Source organism: Schistocerca nitens, chromosome 2, assembly GCF_023898315.1.
Source record: "Schistocerca nitens isolate TAMUIC-IGC-003100 chromosome 2, iqSchNite1.1, whole genome shotgun sequence".
NCBI lineage: Eukaryota > Metazoa > Arthropoda > Insecta > Orthoptera > Acrididae > Schistocerca > Schistocerca nitens.
Window position 1 is genome coordinate 647,904,100 of NC_064615.1, and position 19,602 is coordinate 647,923,701.

The 19,602-nt window shown below is 41.7% G+C and overlaps 1 protein-coding gene across 11 annotated transcripts in view; it reads left to right on the forward strand.

The window, feature by feature from the left end:
* The window catches only part of LOC126236759 (protein muscleblind-like), a 611,863-nt gene that overhangs the window by 231,528 nt on the left and 360,733 nt on the right, over positions 1–19,602 (forward strand). For 9 of the 11 annotated variants that reach the window (XM_049946304.1, XM_049946302.1, XM_049946300.1 and 6 more), the window contains exon 2: positions 567–1,817. The exons of the other annotated variants lie outside the window; for them this stretch is intronic. In XM_049946304.1, the coding sequence (XP_049802261.1) occupies positions 1,632–1,817 (186 nt within the window). In that variant the 5' untranslated portion in view covers positions 567–1,631. The remainder of the gene's footprint in view (positions 1–566; positions 1,818–19,602) is intronic. 11 annotated transcript variants of the gene reach the window in all.

A 19,602-nucleotide genomic window follows, 5' to 3' on the forward strand; every position in this document is an offset into this window, starting at 1 on the left:
ACGCTTCGACGGGCACTGACTTTACTTGCCACCGCGTTCACGCCAAGATCAAACGCCAGTCGCGCACCAAGTACGAGCCAGATGTGGACGAAACGTATATTAACCTTCTCCCTATTTACCATTTCAGAAATGTCCGTTATGATCTTTTCCTCTCTCTCTCTCTCTATCTCTCTCTCTCTCTCTCTCTCTCTCTCCACATTGCACAGTGTCATGTACTTAGTAACTTTTCCTAGAGCTTTTTGCCTATGTGCAGTATGCTGTCCTTGACTGATTTCCATAAGTTGTGGCTGTCTTGGGTATTTTAAACAGTTAGCTGCCTTACTAGTTTAGTAACCTTATAGGATAAAATAGATTACTAAACCTTTTAATTGCTCTGTGTATGTGCGTATGTGTGTGTTTCTGTTCCTTGCATTTACATCTTAGCTGGAGTATGGAAGCGACAGCTCGGAGGGCGGAGTATGTTGTGTGTGTGTCTGCTTGTGGCTGTTTTTCTTTTATAATGTAGAGCTCGGTTGGTCTAATATGCCAGTTAAAACATAGGTGTTTTTTCTTCCGTTTTTTTGCAGACCTCTAACCCTTGAAGAGTGCTACACCGTCAGCCAGCCAGCTTGCTTTGCTACATCCACCCGGCCCAGACATTCTCAGCCAAACATGCGCTAGCTTCAGATTTTTACCCCCCTGTTCTGCCCTACCCCCTACTTCAAGAAGGTGCGTGCGTGCGTTGCTTTTAGACAACTAGCTTGTGGGCTGCTTTCTGCTTACCTCAACTCTTTTTCTGTGTGGCTGAAACAACTACAAAAAAGCATCAACAGTACCTACTCAAGAAATAACTTCCCAGTAACACACTTCAAAGCTCAGCTTAGGAAAGGAAAGAAATAAGAGAAAACGGAAACCTCAAGTCGCTACGTAGAACTGCATCTGAAGCTTTCGGGACTGAAAGAAGCATCTTTTCCTGCGCACCCAGCTGAAAGAAAATAAAAAAATCGCATTTGTACAAAGAAATCGATATAAAACAAAGCAACGGCGTGTAAAATTGAACTTTATATATATACGGACACATAGAGGAATCTATTCTAGTATCTAACTCCTTCCAGGAAGGAGGCGATTGAAGTAGTGTCGTTCGAATTTGTTAAAAGAACTGTCGAAGACGATCGTGCTGGAACATTTCGGGGATACCCTGTGTGACAGTTGGTAGTCCTCAAGAAAACGGTGATAATTTATGGTCCAGTGATAATAATATATAATTATTACTCTTAACATTTTTTCTCGTTACTAGTCTTCGTTTGCCATATATATATATTAACAAATATATATATATATATATTATAAAAAGAATCACGTTCCAAGTAAATATATTAAGAAATATATAAAATATATATATATTATATATATCGAAAGTATAGACATTTTTTGTGATTGATATAATCGACAGAGAAGAGACTAAGTGTATAAATTTTGTAACGAAGCGAGTGAAATTTTTGTAACCCGGATCCGTGCGTGTCGTGTAGATTTCACAAAAAGAGCGAGCCATTGCCGCGAAGGTGGCAGCCCTAGTGCAAGCAGATCCCACACGGCTCGCCGGCGGGCTAGCGAGCCCTCCCCTCCCCCCTCAGATCCCCGCCAGCAACAACATGGCCATGGTCAACATGAACAACCTGCTCAACGGCAAGGACTCGCGCTGGCTGCAGCTCGAGGTGTGCCGCGAGTTCCAGCGCAACAAGTGCACGCGCCCCGACACCGAGTGCAAGTTCGCGCACCCTCCGGCCAACGTCGAGGTGCAGAATGGACGCGTCACCGCCTGCTACGACAGCATCAAGGTAACCAGCCAGCTGCCCAGCTGCGCGCCGCCCTCTCTCTCTCTCTCTCTCTCTCTCTCTCTCTCTCTCTCTATCCCCCTCCCTCCCTCCCACCGCTTAGCCCATCTCGCCAAAGCCGTACAGCTCGAAATACACGATACCGCCTACGAGCGAATCAGCTACTGCCATCTCGTTACTATGCAGTTTACCTCACGTGTACAACTGGCCAATAAGCACGCTGACTCTTCTGCGCATGCGCGAAAATTGTCCAGTTGCACGCTCGGAATAGTACGCAGTAACGAGATCTGGTCGCTCGTTCGCTTCGTCCAGCGCGTGTTTCGAGCTGTAGGTCTGCGACTATTCTCACCTAAGAACTGTAACGTTCGTTAGAGACTGCAGTATATATTCCTTCCTGTTCCATTTATCAGTGAAAAGTGACGGCTTACACGACTCTACTGTTTTGACGAGCCATAGTAAAACACGTTTCTTTAAGTGTCTGGCGTTTCACATTTTTCAGCACTTCTATTTCAGTGTCACATCAGGCAAGGATGTCTAAGGCCATTTGCTTTGTCATTCTTTGTTTTACTCTCAATGTTCTGTTACTCCGACCTGAAATGGATGTCACGTATCTAAAGAGTTATTACACTATAGACCGTATACGTGTTTTGTCAGCAATCTCTTTTATTGGAGGTCTCAATATACCGGGTGATCAAAAAGTCAGTACAAATTTGAAAACTGAATAAATCACGGAATAATGTAGATAGAGAGGTACAAATTGACACACATGCTTGGAATGACATGGTGTTTTATTAGAACAAAAAAAAAAAAAAAATACAAACGTTCAAAAAATGTCCGACAGATGGCGCTTCATATGATCAGAATAGCAATAATTAGCATAACAAAGTAAGACAAAGCAAAGATGATGATCTTTACAGGAAATGCTCTATATGTCCACCATCATTCCTCAACAATAGCTGTAGGCGAGGAATAATGTTGTGAACAGCACTGTAAAACATGTCCGGAGTTATGGTGAGGCATTGGCGTCGGATGTTGTCTTTCAGCATCCCTAGAGATGTCGGTCGATCACGATACACTTGCGACTTCAGGTAACCCCAAAGCCAATAATCGCACGGACTGAGGTCTGGGGACCTGGGAGGCCAAGCATGACGAAAGTGGCGGCTGAGCACACGATCATCACCAAACGACGCGCGCAAGACATCTTTCACACGTCTAGCAATACTTTTTTTGGTTCTAATAAAACCCCATGTAATTCCAAGCATGTGTCAATTTTTTCCTCTCTATCTACATTATTCCGTGGTTTATTAAGTTTTCAAGTTTATACTGACTTTTTGATCACCCGGTATTTTTAATAAATGAAAGCAACCTACTTACTCCACCCACAATTGAACTTACGTGCTCGTTCCACTTATATATTTGCATATCATGACCGACTGTAGTGTTTATTTATTTAATCGTATGGTGATTTTATACAATATAGAGTTGATGTAAGGCAAATGATTTTATACAATATACATATGATATAAGACTTTAAAGTCTGTGTTTTTCAACCAGTTAATTAAGCTGGGTGTGAGAGTGCACAAGTCATCGGGAATTCCAGGGTATAAATGAAGTGGACAGCGTTGGACTAAATGTTAAATTGTCTGCTCTTCTTGATGACATTCACACTGTTACTATGTAACTGTAGTGTTGACTCATTAACTTTGTGATCAGAGGCTACTAGATTTCGTGAAGCTCACAACTTCTTTTCCCTGCATTAAGAACTAGTTGACAATGTACGTAATGGCAGATATTTTATCGTAATCTTACTGGGTATTCGCACTATTTTTAGCAAGTAATTTTTGAGAACGTTTCTCGTTGAGAAAGCGGTCTGTCAAAAAGTACTTTAAAAATCGATACGTACATTCTCGACACGTAGTTTATTTTGAAGGAAGTGTTTTTCTCCATCATTATGACCGAACCATCTGTAAAAAGTCTGAGATTGCAAGGCACGTTACGCATCTAATACAAGAACAACATGATATGGTTCCCCCCCCCCCCCCCCCCCCAAACTAAACCGAACAGTATTTGACTGAAGACTGTAAGTGTTTATTTCGTAGACAAACTGCGGTTTCTTAGAGTCCCAACAATGAGTCAAAGTCTGTTTCTTGCTCAACCTCGAACTGAGTGTATGTGAGCGTACCACTTGGTATTCTAACACGTTTTTCTCTCGAGCTCTTGTTGGACATTACTGGAGGTTGCAGCTCACTAACGGTTCATTTGAATGCTACTATACGTATATGTTCCCTGAAGTACTAAACTTCAATTTCTCTACATTAAGAGTCGGCAATAAGTCTTTGAACCAGACGGAAATTTTGCTGTGATCTTAATGGATCTTTTCCGTTAGTTGAAGCAAAGAATTCTTCTCTTCGCTTCCATGTTGGCAGAAAGGTCAGACACACTTGTAAAGGATTCAAGGATAATACTTTCCATCTGTCGTTCAACGAACTCGTTACTTTGAGTAGATAAATTGCCTTGCTGGAAGTCGTCTGGTGTTGGGCACTGCCGGTAAAGCCAAAACCCCACCCCACCCCAATCAATTTTTTTAAACTTTCAGGAATGTTTCTCTTTCAACACTAAAATCCTTTTGCAAAAAAGTTTCACTTTCTCCAACGTCGTAAGCTGGATCGATGTTTTTCAGAAACTTCCATTAATATATTACACTCATTCTCCTCAATCCTCATTCTTGTGATTTCGAAATTCATTCTCCTTATACATGTACCCATTTGTAGCTAATAATCGTCTCAATTGAGAGTTTGAACAACCGTGCTAGAAAATTTTGAAATCAGTTGCAAATCGTTCGTATCGAGCGAGATCACTCTGAGTTACGAAGGGCAGCAGTGATGGACGATAGATTGCTTGATGCCAAGAAACTACGCATTTGCACAAATGCCTTGAACTGTTAGCGCTCACACGCAAATTCGTTTTAATAGCTGATTCAGGATAACGAATCGAATCGAACAGTACATCAGTCTTTATCAGAGCACATTTTTTCCACTTTCTCATCGCTGTCAAAACTAAGGAAGGGAAGACGTTTCTTAAAACGAAATCAGCAAGTTATTTATAACGGTAACAACTAAAACTGAGGGAACTACTCCAGTAGCTGGTTGTTTCGTTAGTACCTGTTGAGGCATGCAGCATCTCCACTGTCACAGGACGTCAGAATTGTGCCTGCCTCATTTTTTTCTTCTCATTCCCCATCTTATCCATCGTCTTCTCAATGCCTTTTGTCATGGCTTTGCGAACTTGCGTAAGCATTTTTCACTGCTGCTGTGTCAGGGTATAAAAAACATTGTAACGCAGTGTCAAGCCACAACTGAGCGAGGTGGCGCGGTGGAAGCACACTGGACTCGCATTCGGGCGGACAACGATTCAAATCCGCGTCTGGCCATCCTGATTTAGTTTTTCCGTGATTTTCCTAAATCTCTTCTGGAAAATGCCGGGATGGATCCTTTGCTAGGGCATGGCCGGCTTCCTTCCCAATCATTCCCCAATCCTATGGGATAGATGACCTCGCTGTTTGGTCCTCTCCCCCGAATCAACCAACAACGCCACTTTGGTAGTAATGTCTTGGGTCGTCTGTATGGCTTCTCGTTTCTTCTCGAATAAATGTAAAATGTTGCTGTAGTTAATTAGAACATGCGTCATGAGTCGATGTTAATAAACTAAATGACTATTGCTGTGAGATTAAAACAGTAGATATGAAATGCCTGATGAGCGGTTTGAGCCACAGCCCTACTGCGGTCATTCGGTTGTACTTCCTGCTGGTATTAATTAGAAGAGAGCTTGTCTCAAGTTGTATTTCTTCAATTGTGTACCTCGTATGTATGAGAAAAACAGAATCAAGTCACTGCGTTGATATTGCAAATTGTCGAAGGTGTGTACTGAAAGTATGCTCGAATAGTAATCCCCTTAACCGTTGTTATTAGTCTTTCATTTATCTAGTAGTTTGTTAAATGGGCTACTGCCATTTTTTATAATTTCTGTTTTCTTGAAGTCAAAGATGTTCATCCGAGATAGAAAACTATCTATCTGATTCCGAAGGCTTGGAATTTTTATGGTCATTCGAGCAAATCGTTGACGCAGTGGAAAGCAATTTGCCTTCCTAACATGTGAATACAATAAAATGATCCACAACCCTTCAGATGGATCCAAATCGTTTCCATCGAAATTTTTATACACATCTCTTTAGTTATTGGTAAGATTCAAGTGATTTATAGAACTAGCATAGGCCCGTTAAGTTAGTAGATGGCGCTTTAGTGTGCCTCATTACTACGAAAATATGAGCTTCTTTATATCTGTTCTTAACGAAAAAGAAATATAATTTCTTGCTCTAATCTATATGTCCGTTTCTTATGTGTCCGAGAGGTGTTACAGAGTTCTATTCGTCTTATTATACTTCTCATGTCTTATTATACCGAGTACTTAAATTCCGTTAGGACTATCAGCAGACGCACCTTAGCAAACAGAAAACCTGTGAATTCGACACTAATATCGGGATTTTTCGGTTACTTTCACATTTCATGCCCATCCTACCCTCAATTCCGCCACCTAGGGCTGTCGTGTATGTCTTACGCCGGACAGTATTTGTTTTTCAATGTAGTAAACCCGATGTATAGCAGGATCGGTTGAAAACGTTCCAAACGTTCTTGAATTACGTTTTTGTAAGGTACTACCCCCTTCCCATCGCGACGCAGACCCATTTTCCTAACGGTGTTAGGTATGTTATCCTCAAAAACATTTTAAAAATTTTAGTCACCAAATATAGTTGAAACTGTTCAATACGATTTTCAGTCACGCTTATTGTTACATTTCACCCCTTCTCGCCTCTACCCACCACCAGCTTATTTCGGTTATTATAATACAAACAATCATACATTTATTTTTACACATACAGATTGCACCGTGACAATCTTCGTCGTGGTTTGGCCAGCTTCGAACATTTTCATCCAGCTTGACAATCCCCCTCTCCCTTTCCCTTTCTGCACACACACACACACACACAAACACACAAACACACACACACACACACACGAGCGCGCACGCACTCGAGGGAGAAAGACAATTAGCGAACTACATACTTGTTATCTGCGCAGGAAGATAACAAAGTCTTTTATGCGCCAGCGTCGCTAGCATGCGTACTTGCGCAAGAGCAAAGTAGCCTATTTGAGCGAGAAGGCACGAAGCTATTACTTGCTAAGCGAGAGTGCACTGGAGAAAGTGACCGCCGCTCAGCGCTTTCCGGCTGGCCGTGGCAGCCATTTCTGCAGCCGTGTGCGTCCTGTTACACTGTTGCCAACTGCCCAGAGACAAAATTCGTGATCGCTGCGACGCCTGTGTTATGCTATTAAAACTGGTTTTTCTGGCAGAAGACAAAATTAAGTCATTGCACAAGCTCAGCACTTCACCTGATATGTTAGATGCGATGTTATAGAACATAAGTTCCTATGCCTCACGTTAATAATAAATATACGTTAGTTTTTGGTGCAGTATTAATTGATGTATTTATCTTTGCATCCAGTCATTTCTTTTAACCAGCAACATAGTCTTCAAAATTTATCTTGCCCCTTTTAGTCTTGCAACCATCCGTCCTTTCTCTGGCAGCGTTATCTGTCGTTTCCCGATGCTCGTTTCATATGTATTGCAAAAGTGAAAGACGAATGACAACTATGTTAGATAAAATGTTTCAATTTTTAGCATTTCCCATCTCGTAATTTCTAATTATTGAACTTCAGAGACTCTTTTCCCTGTAAAGTATCATTTAAGTAATGCCAATGACATTGGGTTTGTTATTCTTTACTTACATGACTATAATACACTCTCTCTCCCTGGACAAGTGAAAAAGTCTTGTTAATTTTTTCTTTAGTCACCTAGTGACTTTGTAGAAGAGCTTCCACATTCACAGAAATCCCTGTCTGAGAAAGCATCAGTAGAACAGAGACAGATTGCATTACTATGAAGAGTGACACATTTTAAGTCCTACATCTATATCTGCATCTGCAGCTACATAACTACTCTGCATTTCACATCTAAGTGCCTGGCAGAGGGTTCATCGAACGACTTTCACAGTATTTCTGCACTGTTCCACTCTCTAACAGGGCGCGGGGAAAGGAACATTTAAGTCGTACCGTGCGAACTCAGATACCTCTTATTTTATTTCAAGTACGCTGATTCGTTTCCCCCTATGTAGGTGAGTGTCATCAAACATTTCCGCATTTGGAGGAGAAAGTTAGTGACTAGGTTTTCTTGAAAAGATCTCGCCACAACGAAAAACGCCTTTGTTTAAATGATTGCCGCACCAACTCGCTTATCATATTCGTGACACTCTCTTCCCTGTTTCGCGATAATACGAAACGAGTTGCTCTTCTTCGAACTTTTTCGATGTTCTCTGTCAATCCACTACGGTAAGGATACCATACTGCACAGCAGTACTCTAGCAGAGGACGGGAAAGCGTAATGTTGGCAGTCTCTTTAATAGATATATTGCATTTTCTAAGTGTTCTGCCAGTAAACAGCAGTGTTTGATGTACCTTTCCCACAACGTTATCTAAGTGATCGTTCAAGTTTAAATTTTTCGTAATTGTAAGTCCAAGGTATTTAGCTGAATCGACAGCCTTTGAAATTGTGCAATTTATCGTGTAACAAATTTAAAGGGTTTCTTTAGTACTCATATGGATGACCTCACATGTTTCGTTATTCAAGGTCAATTGTTACTTTTCGTACCATACGGATATCTTGTCTAAAACATTTCACAATTGGTTTTCATCTTCTGATTACTTTACAAGACGGTAAATAACAGCAACATTTGCTGTCAATCTAAGATGGCTGCTCGGATTGTCTCCTAAATCGTTTATACATATTAGGAACAGCAGAGGAACCATAATACTCCCTCGGGGAAAATTACAGCCATTTTCTCGTTTTCTGGGAGCCGCGTTGGGTGTCACTTGCTGATATCACTTGCTGATATTTTGAATCCGTGTTTAATATAATCCTACTTGACCTTTCCGTTATCGTTCTGAGTATTAGACAATGTCATTGAAAGAAACGCTGTGCTCTCAGATAGAGTTTTATATACTGCAGTAGCATTTAGGATAGGAAAATTTATTCTTCATGATCTAACAAGGGAAGATTTATGAATTGAAAGGTGAGAGGGTATGCCTGGAATAACATTGTATTGCCGGCCGCTGGTGGCCGAGCGGTTCTGGCGCTTCAGTCTGGAACCGCGCGACCGCTACGGTCGCAGGTTCGAATCCTGCCTCGGGCATGGATGTGTGTGTTGTCCTTAGATTAGTTAGGTTTAAGTAGTTCTAAGTTCTAGGGGACTTATGACCTCAGCAGTTGAGTCCCATATTGCTCAGAGCCATTTGAACCATTTTTTAACATTGTATTTCTCTGTTCACATGGTTCCGTTGATGTTAGAGTCATTCGGCAAACAATATATGAAAGGGCGTTATCGTGATGACGTAAAACTGCATTATAACACACGAGCAATAAAAGGTTCTATTTCCATTATGAGACATTTTAATCTCTGAAATTAACGTTTGTTTTGTCATCCAATTCTCGGACATCAAGAACAAATGTTGACTTCTTGTTCTAGTCGAATGGAGCAGATTACTTACTATGTAATGAGGATTCGCTGATTTACGCTCAAGCAGTTGTAACTGGATCCGCGTGTCGAAGTCTGTATTGTAGACACAACCTCACGCCTTTTCAGAGGAACCAGTAGTCTACATACTTACGCACTCTAAATTATTTTTAGCTTGTGTGATAATTTTCATGTGCACTGACAAGCACACTGTCAACATTCTGGCTACAGGTTCGCAGAAACGAGTCGCACCTACATAAATAATGCAGGTTGTGGCAGGTTTATGAGTTTTATGAGGGTGCAGCATTCCCAGTGCCAGATAACATGTCAGAGAGCATGTTCAGCTGCACAGGCAGCCGGACTCATAGTCAACGTAAAATTCATGTCGTGAACGGTTAAATTTACTTTCGCAATGTCGGGAAAAGTAATTTCCCTACCTCGTGTGATACTCTTCTTGTCCTCTTGGTGCTAGTTCCATCGTGTCACGTCGAATTTAAGGCTTCTGCCGTCAAGCCAAAAATGTTTGAATATTCGCATTGTTATTATTATTCAAGATGTATCTTAGCAGCACTGTTAACTTATTCCACACAATCTCCTTTGCTGAATTTTGGAAAGCGTACGATATGTCATTCAAACTGGACGTGACCGGAAAGCAATAATACTCTGGAGCTGTAGATAATGCTTTCTATTCTCTGGGACACTGATATATTGCTTATACACGCCAGAATTAATTTTGCTTAAAAAAAATTTCTCAGAATCTTCTCGATCTAGATCATAGTCATGTTCAGGCCCGTTAATCTTTCATTGAAACAGAAAGCAAATAATAATGATACCTGTCACAATTTGTATTAGTCTTACTATCTACCTTAAAAGAGAGAAGGCTAAAATTTAAACTGTAAAATGACGCGTTATTGTTGTTGGTCGAGTATATTTTATTTGTCACAAAGACATTTGACTAAAGCAGACTTTTATAAGACTACACATAATAGTTATGAATAAGAATTTCGTGTTTTTGAAAGCATATGATAACGTTCATACGATTTACAGTGCCGGTATCTATTGAACTGTCATTCAAAGCCAGAAACATTTTTTATTAAATATTATCTTTTGCCTTACGTAAATAACGTTTGTAACATACAAAATATATTTTCTGAGTCGCTTTCTGACTATGATCGATTCAGTAAATCAGATGTCATTTCATATGCGGTCTGAATTCAACATTTAAGCTCAGCGCGTTTGCCGTAGAAGATAAACAAACATTCCGTCTTTGCTGCAATTTCAAAATGAAGTGACATTGTACTTCAGGTGTGGATCCGCATTCGAGTGAATCGGCTTTCAAATTCCCATTTGGCCACACAGGTGTGTTTTCTTGATTTCTGTAAAACGAATAACACAAACACTGGGATGGTTCCTTTGGAAAATACGCTACCTCTTTCCTCCGCATCAATGTCTCTACCTGACTTGTTTGTCAAAAATCGAGATGGGACCAGTCTGGAGTAAATGAAGACCACGAAACTGATTCTCTGCGACCAGTCCACTGACCTGAGACGAGAAATCGGTCATCAGAAAACTTTTGGACCACCAAACGCCAAGGCACCCAATTTGCACGTCTTCATCCATTTGTCTCAATGAAGAACTGTTATAATTTATCCACATAAACAGGCCTTATTACGATTTCATACTGAAATAATAAAAAAGTATTTCAATTTTGGAAAGATCGGAAAAATTATTGTTCTGATTTGAACTTTCTCAAAATATGCAAGTATTGTTCCCGTACTTAGAGGTTCGCAATTATGGTGTAGTTTTAATCTTTTTTTTAAATCACTGTATCATTGTTTTCTATAGGAGCTAACATTCCCGTACTTAATTACCAATAGGCAACTTTATTTGTATCAAAAAACAGAATAAAAAATCATATTACAAATACGTAACCATGATTGTACAGTTCCAGTTTCCCGGGCGGTGTTAATGAGTCTCTTGTACTTCTTTCCGTTCATCTATAACTGTGAAGAAGGACACCACCCATTGTACTTCCCATGGCAGTGAGTTCATCTACATCCACACGATTACTCAGCAATTCACATTTAAGTGCTCGGCAGAGGGTTCATCGAACCACAATCATACTATCTCTCTACCATTCCACTCCCGAACAGCGCGCGGGTAAAACGAACACCTAAACCTTTCCGTTCGAGCTCTGATTTCTCTTATTTTATTTTGATGATCATTCCTACCTATGTAGGTTGGGCTCAGCAAAATATTTTCGCACTCGGAAGAGAAAGTTGGTGATTGAAATTTCGTAAATAGATCTCGCAGCGACGAAAAACGTCTTTGCTGTAATGACTTCCATCCCAATTCGCGTCTCATATCTGCCACACTCTCTCCCCTATTACGTGATAATACAAAACGAGCTGCCCTTTTTTGCACCCTTTCGATGTCCTCTGTCAATCCCACCTGGTAAGGATCCCACACCGCGCAGCAATATTCTAACAGAGGACGAACGAGTGTAGTGTAAGCTGTCTCTTTAGTGGACTTGTTGCATCTTCAAAGTGTCCTGCCAATGAAACGCAACCTTTGGCTCGCCTTCTCCACAATATTATCTATGTGGTCTTTCCAACTGAATTTGTTCGTAATTTTAACACCTGTGTGGCCAAATGGAAATTTGAATTGACAGCCATGAGAATTGTACTATTTATCGAGTAATCGAATTCCAACGGATTTCTTTTGGAACTCATGTGGATAACCTCACACTTTTCGTTAATTAGCGTCAACTGCCACCTGCCACACCGTTTTGAAAGCAGAGTATTTGGTAAAATGGCAGTGTCCCTCTCGCGCAACGTCAATGCTTGGTTATATCTTTACAATGGGTTCCGGGTCTTCCTAAAGGACGTTTTCCTTCCACCTCTCTTTCCAAATTTATTCCGGCTTTTGTTGTATTGTCCAACCTCTTTGGATAGCCGTACCACTGTAGTCTGAATGTGCTGATTCGTTCTAAAAGGGATGTGTTGACTCACATTTTCTTCCTTACCTCCTCAGTCCTCAATTTATCCATCTTGTTTTCTGGGTAGATGATCTAACGGATTTCATTTCTGATGTCTGAAGTCTCGATGAATCTTTCTCTATCAGGGGCATGATCGATATCATATGTCAATATTGGTATGAAGTAGCTATTGAACATCAGTGATTCTGCGTGTTTTGCAATCATATCGGCACATTTAAGGACTCTTACTTTTTGGCTGAATCCAGAATTGTTTCGCACCATGTTGGTTATCTGCTGTCTAACCATACTTTCCCTGGATAATATACTTTCGATGTAGGAAAAGCGTTCATATGCTTCAGCTGGCGTGAGCTCCACCGTTGTGGGATGCTCATCTCGGCTGACTGCCATCACCACTGTCTTGGTTTCCCTGATGTGGAGGTTGTATTCCTCGAACTGGAGTTTCCATTCATTGAATGTAGTACACAGACATAGCGCTGATGGCAAATGGAAGGAAATTGCGCATGGAATTCACTTGTGCGATCAGTTTTTGAATACTTTTCAACAAGATAACATGAAGAATTGACTAGAAAAAAAGTCAGAGATGTGCTACTAGAATTGGTATCAGTCGGTTCAGTCCGTATGAAAGTGTTTCGAAGATGCTCACCGTTTTAAAATCAAAGTATTTGGTAAAATGGCAGTGTCCAACTCGCGCAACGTCAATGCTTTGATTCAGAGAGCAGTTGTTTGATATAGCATCCATAATGGTTCTACCGTTTTCGTCTTATATTTCGCATAAGATGCAAAAGATTAAGGCACGTTCAGTGACACACTACCATTTGTGTTTTCGCTCTGCACGAGAATGCAGCGGACACGAAGTGTCCAATGCCATTCGTTGTACAATAGTACTTGTTCATTGCTTTCGGTGTCTCCATGTGGGGGCTGGGGTTGGTATTCTGGTATGTTGTCAAGTGGTGGTCTTTGTGACATGCGAGACCTATGAGTACACTCGTTCTGTTGGATTTTTAGCTCTAGGAGAAAAAACAGATCCTGATCTTTTTTTGTGCCACATCGTCGCAGCTCACAGAACAGACTCTCTATGTAAAAGTTCAGTGCCAAGACTAAATTATAGATTTAGTGAGATCATTACATTGAATCATTATGAGCAGAAAGCATATTTCTCCTCCAGTGGAAACTTTTGACTGTGACAATACAAACAAGTTTATTGATTTCATTTGGTTCTATGTCAGTTTGCACGATTTACCTTGAAATGATAGTTTCCAGATTCAGTAAACTACCAGAAAGAGGGTTCCATCTTGTAAATTGCTTATTGACATAGCCTTTACTTACTGGCTCCACTTGCGGAGCGATGGGCAGAACGCGGGGGACAGGGACGATAAAGCAGCTAGTTTGGGCTTCGAACATTGAGGGAAGCGACAGCAATTAGCTTGGATTTGGTCACAGGCCGGCGACTGGTTCAGCCGAGTCGTGCTTTGAGCTAGGGAAGGCTTGACCTTCCGCAACCGGTTTGCCCGGACAGCGGCTGGACCAAGGTTATTACCGTGCACGGCTGCGGCGTTGCATAGGGCCCTCCGATCTATCACACACACACACACACACACACACACACCAACCATAGCTTGTGCCTACCGCCTATCCGTGGATTAACGACAGTAAGCGATCGCTGCTGTCTCGCACTCAAACGTCAGCGGAGCTGAAGACAGCAGAGTGTTAAGGTGGAAACTTCGAGGTGGATTGGCACCTGTGCTTTCCTTAGGGGTCGGAACGCTGGACAAGCCTCCACCTCACCTAGGAAATGCTAGGATGAAGTAGCAGCATCATTGAGGTGCATTCCACCTGTGCAGTACCCCAGGTGCTGGGAAGGTGTTGTTTTTATTTTTTTATTTAAAAAATTTAAGTTGAATGTTGATGCAAGTTATTTATGCATTATATATAATGAAAATTATGTCGTAATATATTCGTTATCCCTATCGTGACCTCATTGACTAGTAAGTGGTGAATTAGAGGTTAGAAATTTTGGTAAAGATAAATAAAAATTGAGCTTCGGATCTCCTTGATTAAAAGCTGGATCTGTAATGGTGTATAATACTGTTCAGTCTGCTAGTGAAGATGCAGACTTGTTACGCTGACAAATCAAAAAGATTGCAGACCTAGCTAGTCATGGTCTGAGCACTTTTCTTGTACGATATTGAAACCTGTCGTAAGACTCACGCTGTTTGTATACAGAATATAGTGCTGTTGTCTCTTTCAACTACCTTCAGGTGTGGTAAATCACTGTTTACGCCCTGTAAATTGTGCTAAAGAAGGGGAGAGACATTTGTGACGCCTCTTTCACACAGAGGTGACTTGCAGGCTGAATTTTGGAGTCAGTTGTACAGAATGAGAACTGCCCTGACAGTGAGCATATGCAGCATTTGAGAAGAGGTGAATTTTCTTACCAGTCTTGTCGTCGAGGCAATGATATCCCTGAAGCACTTCTAGTGAATGACTTCGTCTAGTTATTATCTGTCTTCTTATCCAGGTGAAGCAGGTGAAGTAAGGCCTGCCCCCCCCCCCCCCGTATTATTTTGATTTCGACGTGCTGTAAACTATAAAAAACATAAATATACTTTGGTGTATAGTTCACAAAACACTAGTGGATTGGTTTGCATATACTAAGGCTTTTATTCATTAGAGTTTCTGCATTTACGTAAGAAGGTGTGGTGTCGACCATAATTATAATGAAACACGTCGATCACAAGTTTTCATGATATTCTGATTTAGTAATTTGCCATTATTTCTTTGTGAATCAATTTGATCCTCTTTCACTTTCATTTTTTCCCTTGCTATTGTAGGTGGTTACTTCCAGCTGAATTCATTTCTTAGTGGCAAATTCACGCTTTAGCCACGACACCAACGACTTAACAGTTGTTGCAACACATGGCTGCACTACTGAGTCTGAGGAGAAAGAGGTGGTGAATTATTACAGGATATTCTTCGGGCCTCTTAATTGCTGCTGCATTGCGAAAGAGCTGTCAGCTGTTTAACGTTTCAGCTGCCTATCCGCATCAGATCGTGCTGTAACTGGAACGGACAACAGGAATTGCCATTCTTAGTAATACTCATCTTACGAGATCTGCTGTAACATAGTAAAGTATATAATCCGTTCTTGCCCTAATTAGTTCATTACGTGATCGTTCATTCATTGCTTTGCTTGACGTTATTGTTTGCACCGGTTCTCGACGAACAGTGACGACTTATGAAATGGTGAAAAATTGGCAACGGACGGGAAAGTGTATGTAATAAGATCGAAAAATGAAGAATTTGTCGTTGCTTTGAAGTGGAGAGTTAGGAGGTGCAGGGCTGCGGCCCCAGCGATCGCCGGAGGGTGGCCACAGCTTCCTTCCGCTGATAGTCCCCGTTTCCGCTTTGCACGCGATAACGCTGACGGCCCTATTGCACTGTGTACTTTTTCCCTGTTGCCGCCTGTAAATTTTCAGCACAACGAACTTCGCCATTTTCCTGCCTTGCCTGACAATCTTTTGTTGTAAAATAGCAGCCATTTGTGACATTTTTTAAAAACTTTCTCTTCTAATCTTTTACTCTTGCGAATGAGTGTGGTTCGATGTCCACCTGGAAATACGATGGATTAATAATTGATAATTCGGGGGTGCCCGATTACAAGGTCCCTTCACGTGGCAACCTACGAAACAATACCTATTAAATGTCAGTAATACACAGTGTATGTGGAAATCCCAGCAAAAAATGTCGCTATGATTCATCAGTAGACTGTTTTATCGAACCTTAAATTATAAATCAATATGAGTTGCGTGATGTGGTTCGTATGTCGGGAGAAGGGAAGGGCAGTCACACCCAACAGGATCGATACCTACCTGGTAAAGCATTTGGCTGCTCAAAGCAACGCTTTATTGGCAGTTTTGGTATGTACAGTTTATAATTCTACTATGAATAACGAGATATCTTCTGCCTCTATTACACGAAGAGGATGATAACTTCAGATGACAGGACGTGTCCAGTTTTTAAAGCGTGAACTCGAGGAAGTATGTTGACTGTATACTGGGTTAAAAGTACCTTAAATTATCATTTAGACTTTCCTTTTCAGAGGAAGGTTTATAGGCAGTAGCGTCACAGTTATGTTGATTGTATTATCACGGTTTTAGAGATTGATTTAGTGGTCGACTGTTTCTCGCCGAAACTACATGTTGAACTTGGGGCTTTCCCACATTGTGATGATGTGCACAGGATCTTCAGTTGCGACTTTCCTTGCATAAGGGAATAAATTTCACCATGTATCTACCGGATACGTAGAATTTGCATACCCGTTTCAGAGCATTTCGGCTCGATTTTCAACGCAAACGATTCATTTTATTCAATCGGGGTGCAGAAGTAGTACACTCCCACCATGATAAAGCACTGTGTTATCGGCATTCAAAAAGAGTACGTGCGCCAATTGCCAAGTGTATCCCAATTTTTTAAATATATCTACATCCTTGTATGTATCTGTATCATCATCTGACAGTTTTCAAGGGTGCATTTACTCTTTTTGATTGCCGATATGACAGTGAACTGACGTGGTGGTGCTACACTATTTGTGCAACGCCAAATGAATTGAATAATTGACTGCGTTAAAAGCAGACGCTCCGAATCCGATTTGGAAAACAAAAATATTTGATAGGTGCATGGGCAACTTTTTTCCTTATACCTACAGAACGTTGTATTTCAGTTCATGGTACGATAATCTGCAAAATAAAGAACGCACAGGAAGGAATGGTGCTAGGAAAAGGGCCAGAGGAAAATGAAGGTATCAGATAACTGGCAGGATCAAGATAAATGCATCAGGAGTAGCTACAAAAACGATGGCGGAAAACCGAGAGGACTGGAGAATGTTGGATTTGACAGTGATAGGTCTGCCTGATGGGCAAAACACATTCTCAACGCACATGCAGAACATTATATTTCAGTTCGTTTCTGAAAGGGAGACGAAAACAGAGAAAATAACTATGAAGAACAAAATCATTCTTTGTGATGAAGAATTATTCCGTTCCGAAACAGCAGGGTCGCATCCCTATCTGGTCGTCCAGATCTACGATTACCAGGGTTTCCCTAAATTTTTAAGACAATTGTCTTCACAGTTAATTTGAAAAAGACAGAATCGAGATGCGGGAACGAAAGTGCTAGGATAATGGGTCTGCAGAGTGACCTAGATAATGGCAAAAAGCGATTCCCAAGTTGATACTTTATTAGAATCTCTCTTATTAGCTTCCTTTTTATATACACTGGTGTCCAAAATTACAGCAACAAACAAAAATTTTGCAAGATTGTCTTTATCTTGCGAAATAATAGTATAAAATGGGGATAGTAAAGTAGAAACAATGTGACGAATACAGAACGTAAACAACTACAACATGCATAACGGTAGACAGAAATGTTCTTCGTTTTTTCAAGTTTAACGTATTTGCTCACACATTCTGACAACTGGTTGATGCGCTCAGTATGGGGTGTGACCACCTCTGGCAGCAATACAGGCCTGACAACGACTTGGCATGCTGTGAATGATGCGATCATGCCATCAGTCTCATGACGAGGCAATTCTTTCTATAGAGCTACGCCCAGTCTTGGAGAGTGGTTGGTGAATGCTGACGTGATACAAGCCGTCTCCCTGGTGCATCCCAGATATACTGTATGGGATTCCAATCGGGAGAGTGAACAGGCCATGCTAGACGTGCAAGATCTTCCTTTTCCAAGAAAACACCAACCACCCATGCTCTATGAGGTCGAACATTATCGTTCATCAGTACGACGTTTGGGCCCACAGCACCTCGCAACAACCGCAAATGAAGTTCCAGATCTCGTCACGATATCTGAAAGTAGTGAAACTTTGCCGCTTTACCAGTACAATTTCATGAATCCAGTGGTCAACATAATCCCTGCCCACACAATTAGGGATCCTCCTCGATATCGGTCTCTTTCCGCAAAGTTTGGGTCCCGAAATCGTGTTCCACGTTCCCTCCAGAAACGAATCCACCGAGAATCACTAAATAGGGACTCATCTATGAAACATTGAGCCCCTGTTCGACCGCCCAGCTGACTTGTTGATAACTCCTCTAGACGTTCCTTCTGTGAAGACGCGACAGAGATTGACGCAGAGCAGGTCTCCGACAATTAACGCCACTCTACCGAAGCCTTCTGCACACTGTTTGCCTCGATACAACACGTCCAGTGGATGCTGCGACCTCACATACCAGTTGCCATGCGGCATTAAGGCGGTATTATCGTGCCCTTACAGCCAAATAACGGTCCTCTCTTCTGAAGTCACACGTGGTTGGCCCTGCCCTGTCTTCGGGTTACAGTTTACGTCTCTATACAATTTCGCCACCACCGAGAAACAACAGAACGATTTACCTAAGCCATCGGGCCACATCAGTTTGCGACTGTCCTGCTTCCTTTCTTTCTCTGGCCCTCCACCGTAGAAAGTCTGGTAGGCACCTTCTCTGTGCCACATTGCACCGTCCGCAGCTCGTGGTCGTGCGGTAGCGTTCTCGCTTCCCGCGCCCGGGTTCCCGGGTTCAATTCCCGGCGGGGTCAGGGATTTTCTCTGCCTCGTGATGGCTGGGTGTTGTGTGCTGTCCTTAGGTTAGTTAGGTTTAAGTAGTTCTAAGTTCTAGGGGACTGATGACCATAGATGTTAAGTCCCATAGTGCTCAGAGCCATTTGAACCATTTGACCATAGATGTTAAGTCCCATAGTGCTCAGAGCCATTTGAACCATATGAACCACATTGCACCGTCTGTGACTGTGTACACAGCGATTGTGGCTGTGAGGCTACCCGACGAACACTACCTCTTTTAATAGTTGCCCTGACGTCGTTGTTGGCATGGTTGTCCGTTGACTGGAATGTCACCTTCCATGCAGAACACGATCAAGCGGACATCTGGGTGACAGTTTGTATGATTATATCGTGAATTAGACACAGGACGGGGAAATAGTGTTTTGTTGCTTTAATTTTGGTCACCAGTGTACATACATAAATAAAACAATCCCGTCCACAGGCCCTGGCAGGCCTATCGATACTGACCGACCGCCGTTCCATCTTCTGACCATGGCGTTATTTGATGCAGCATGGAGAGGCTTGGAATCAGCACACAGCTCTCCTGGTTCAAATGGCTCTG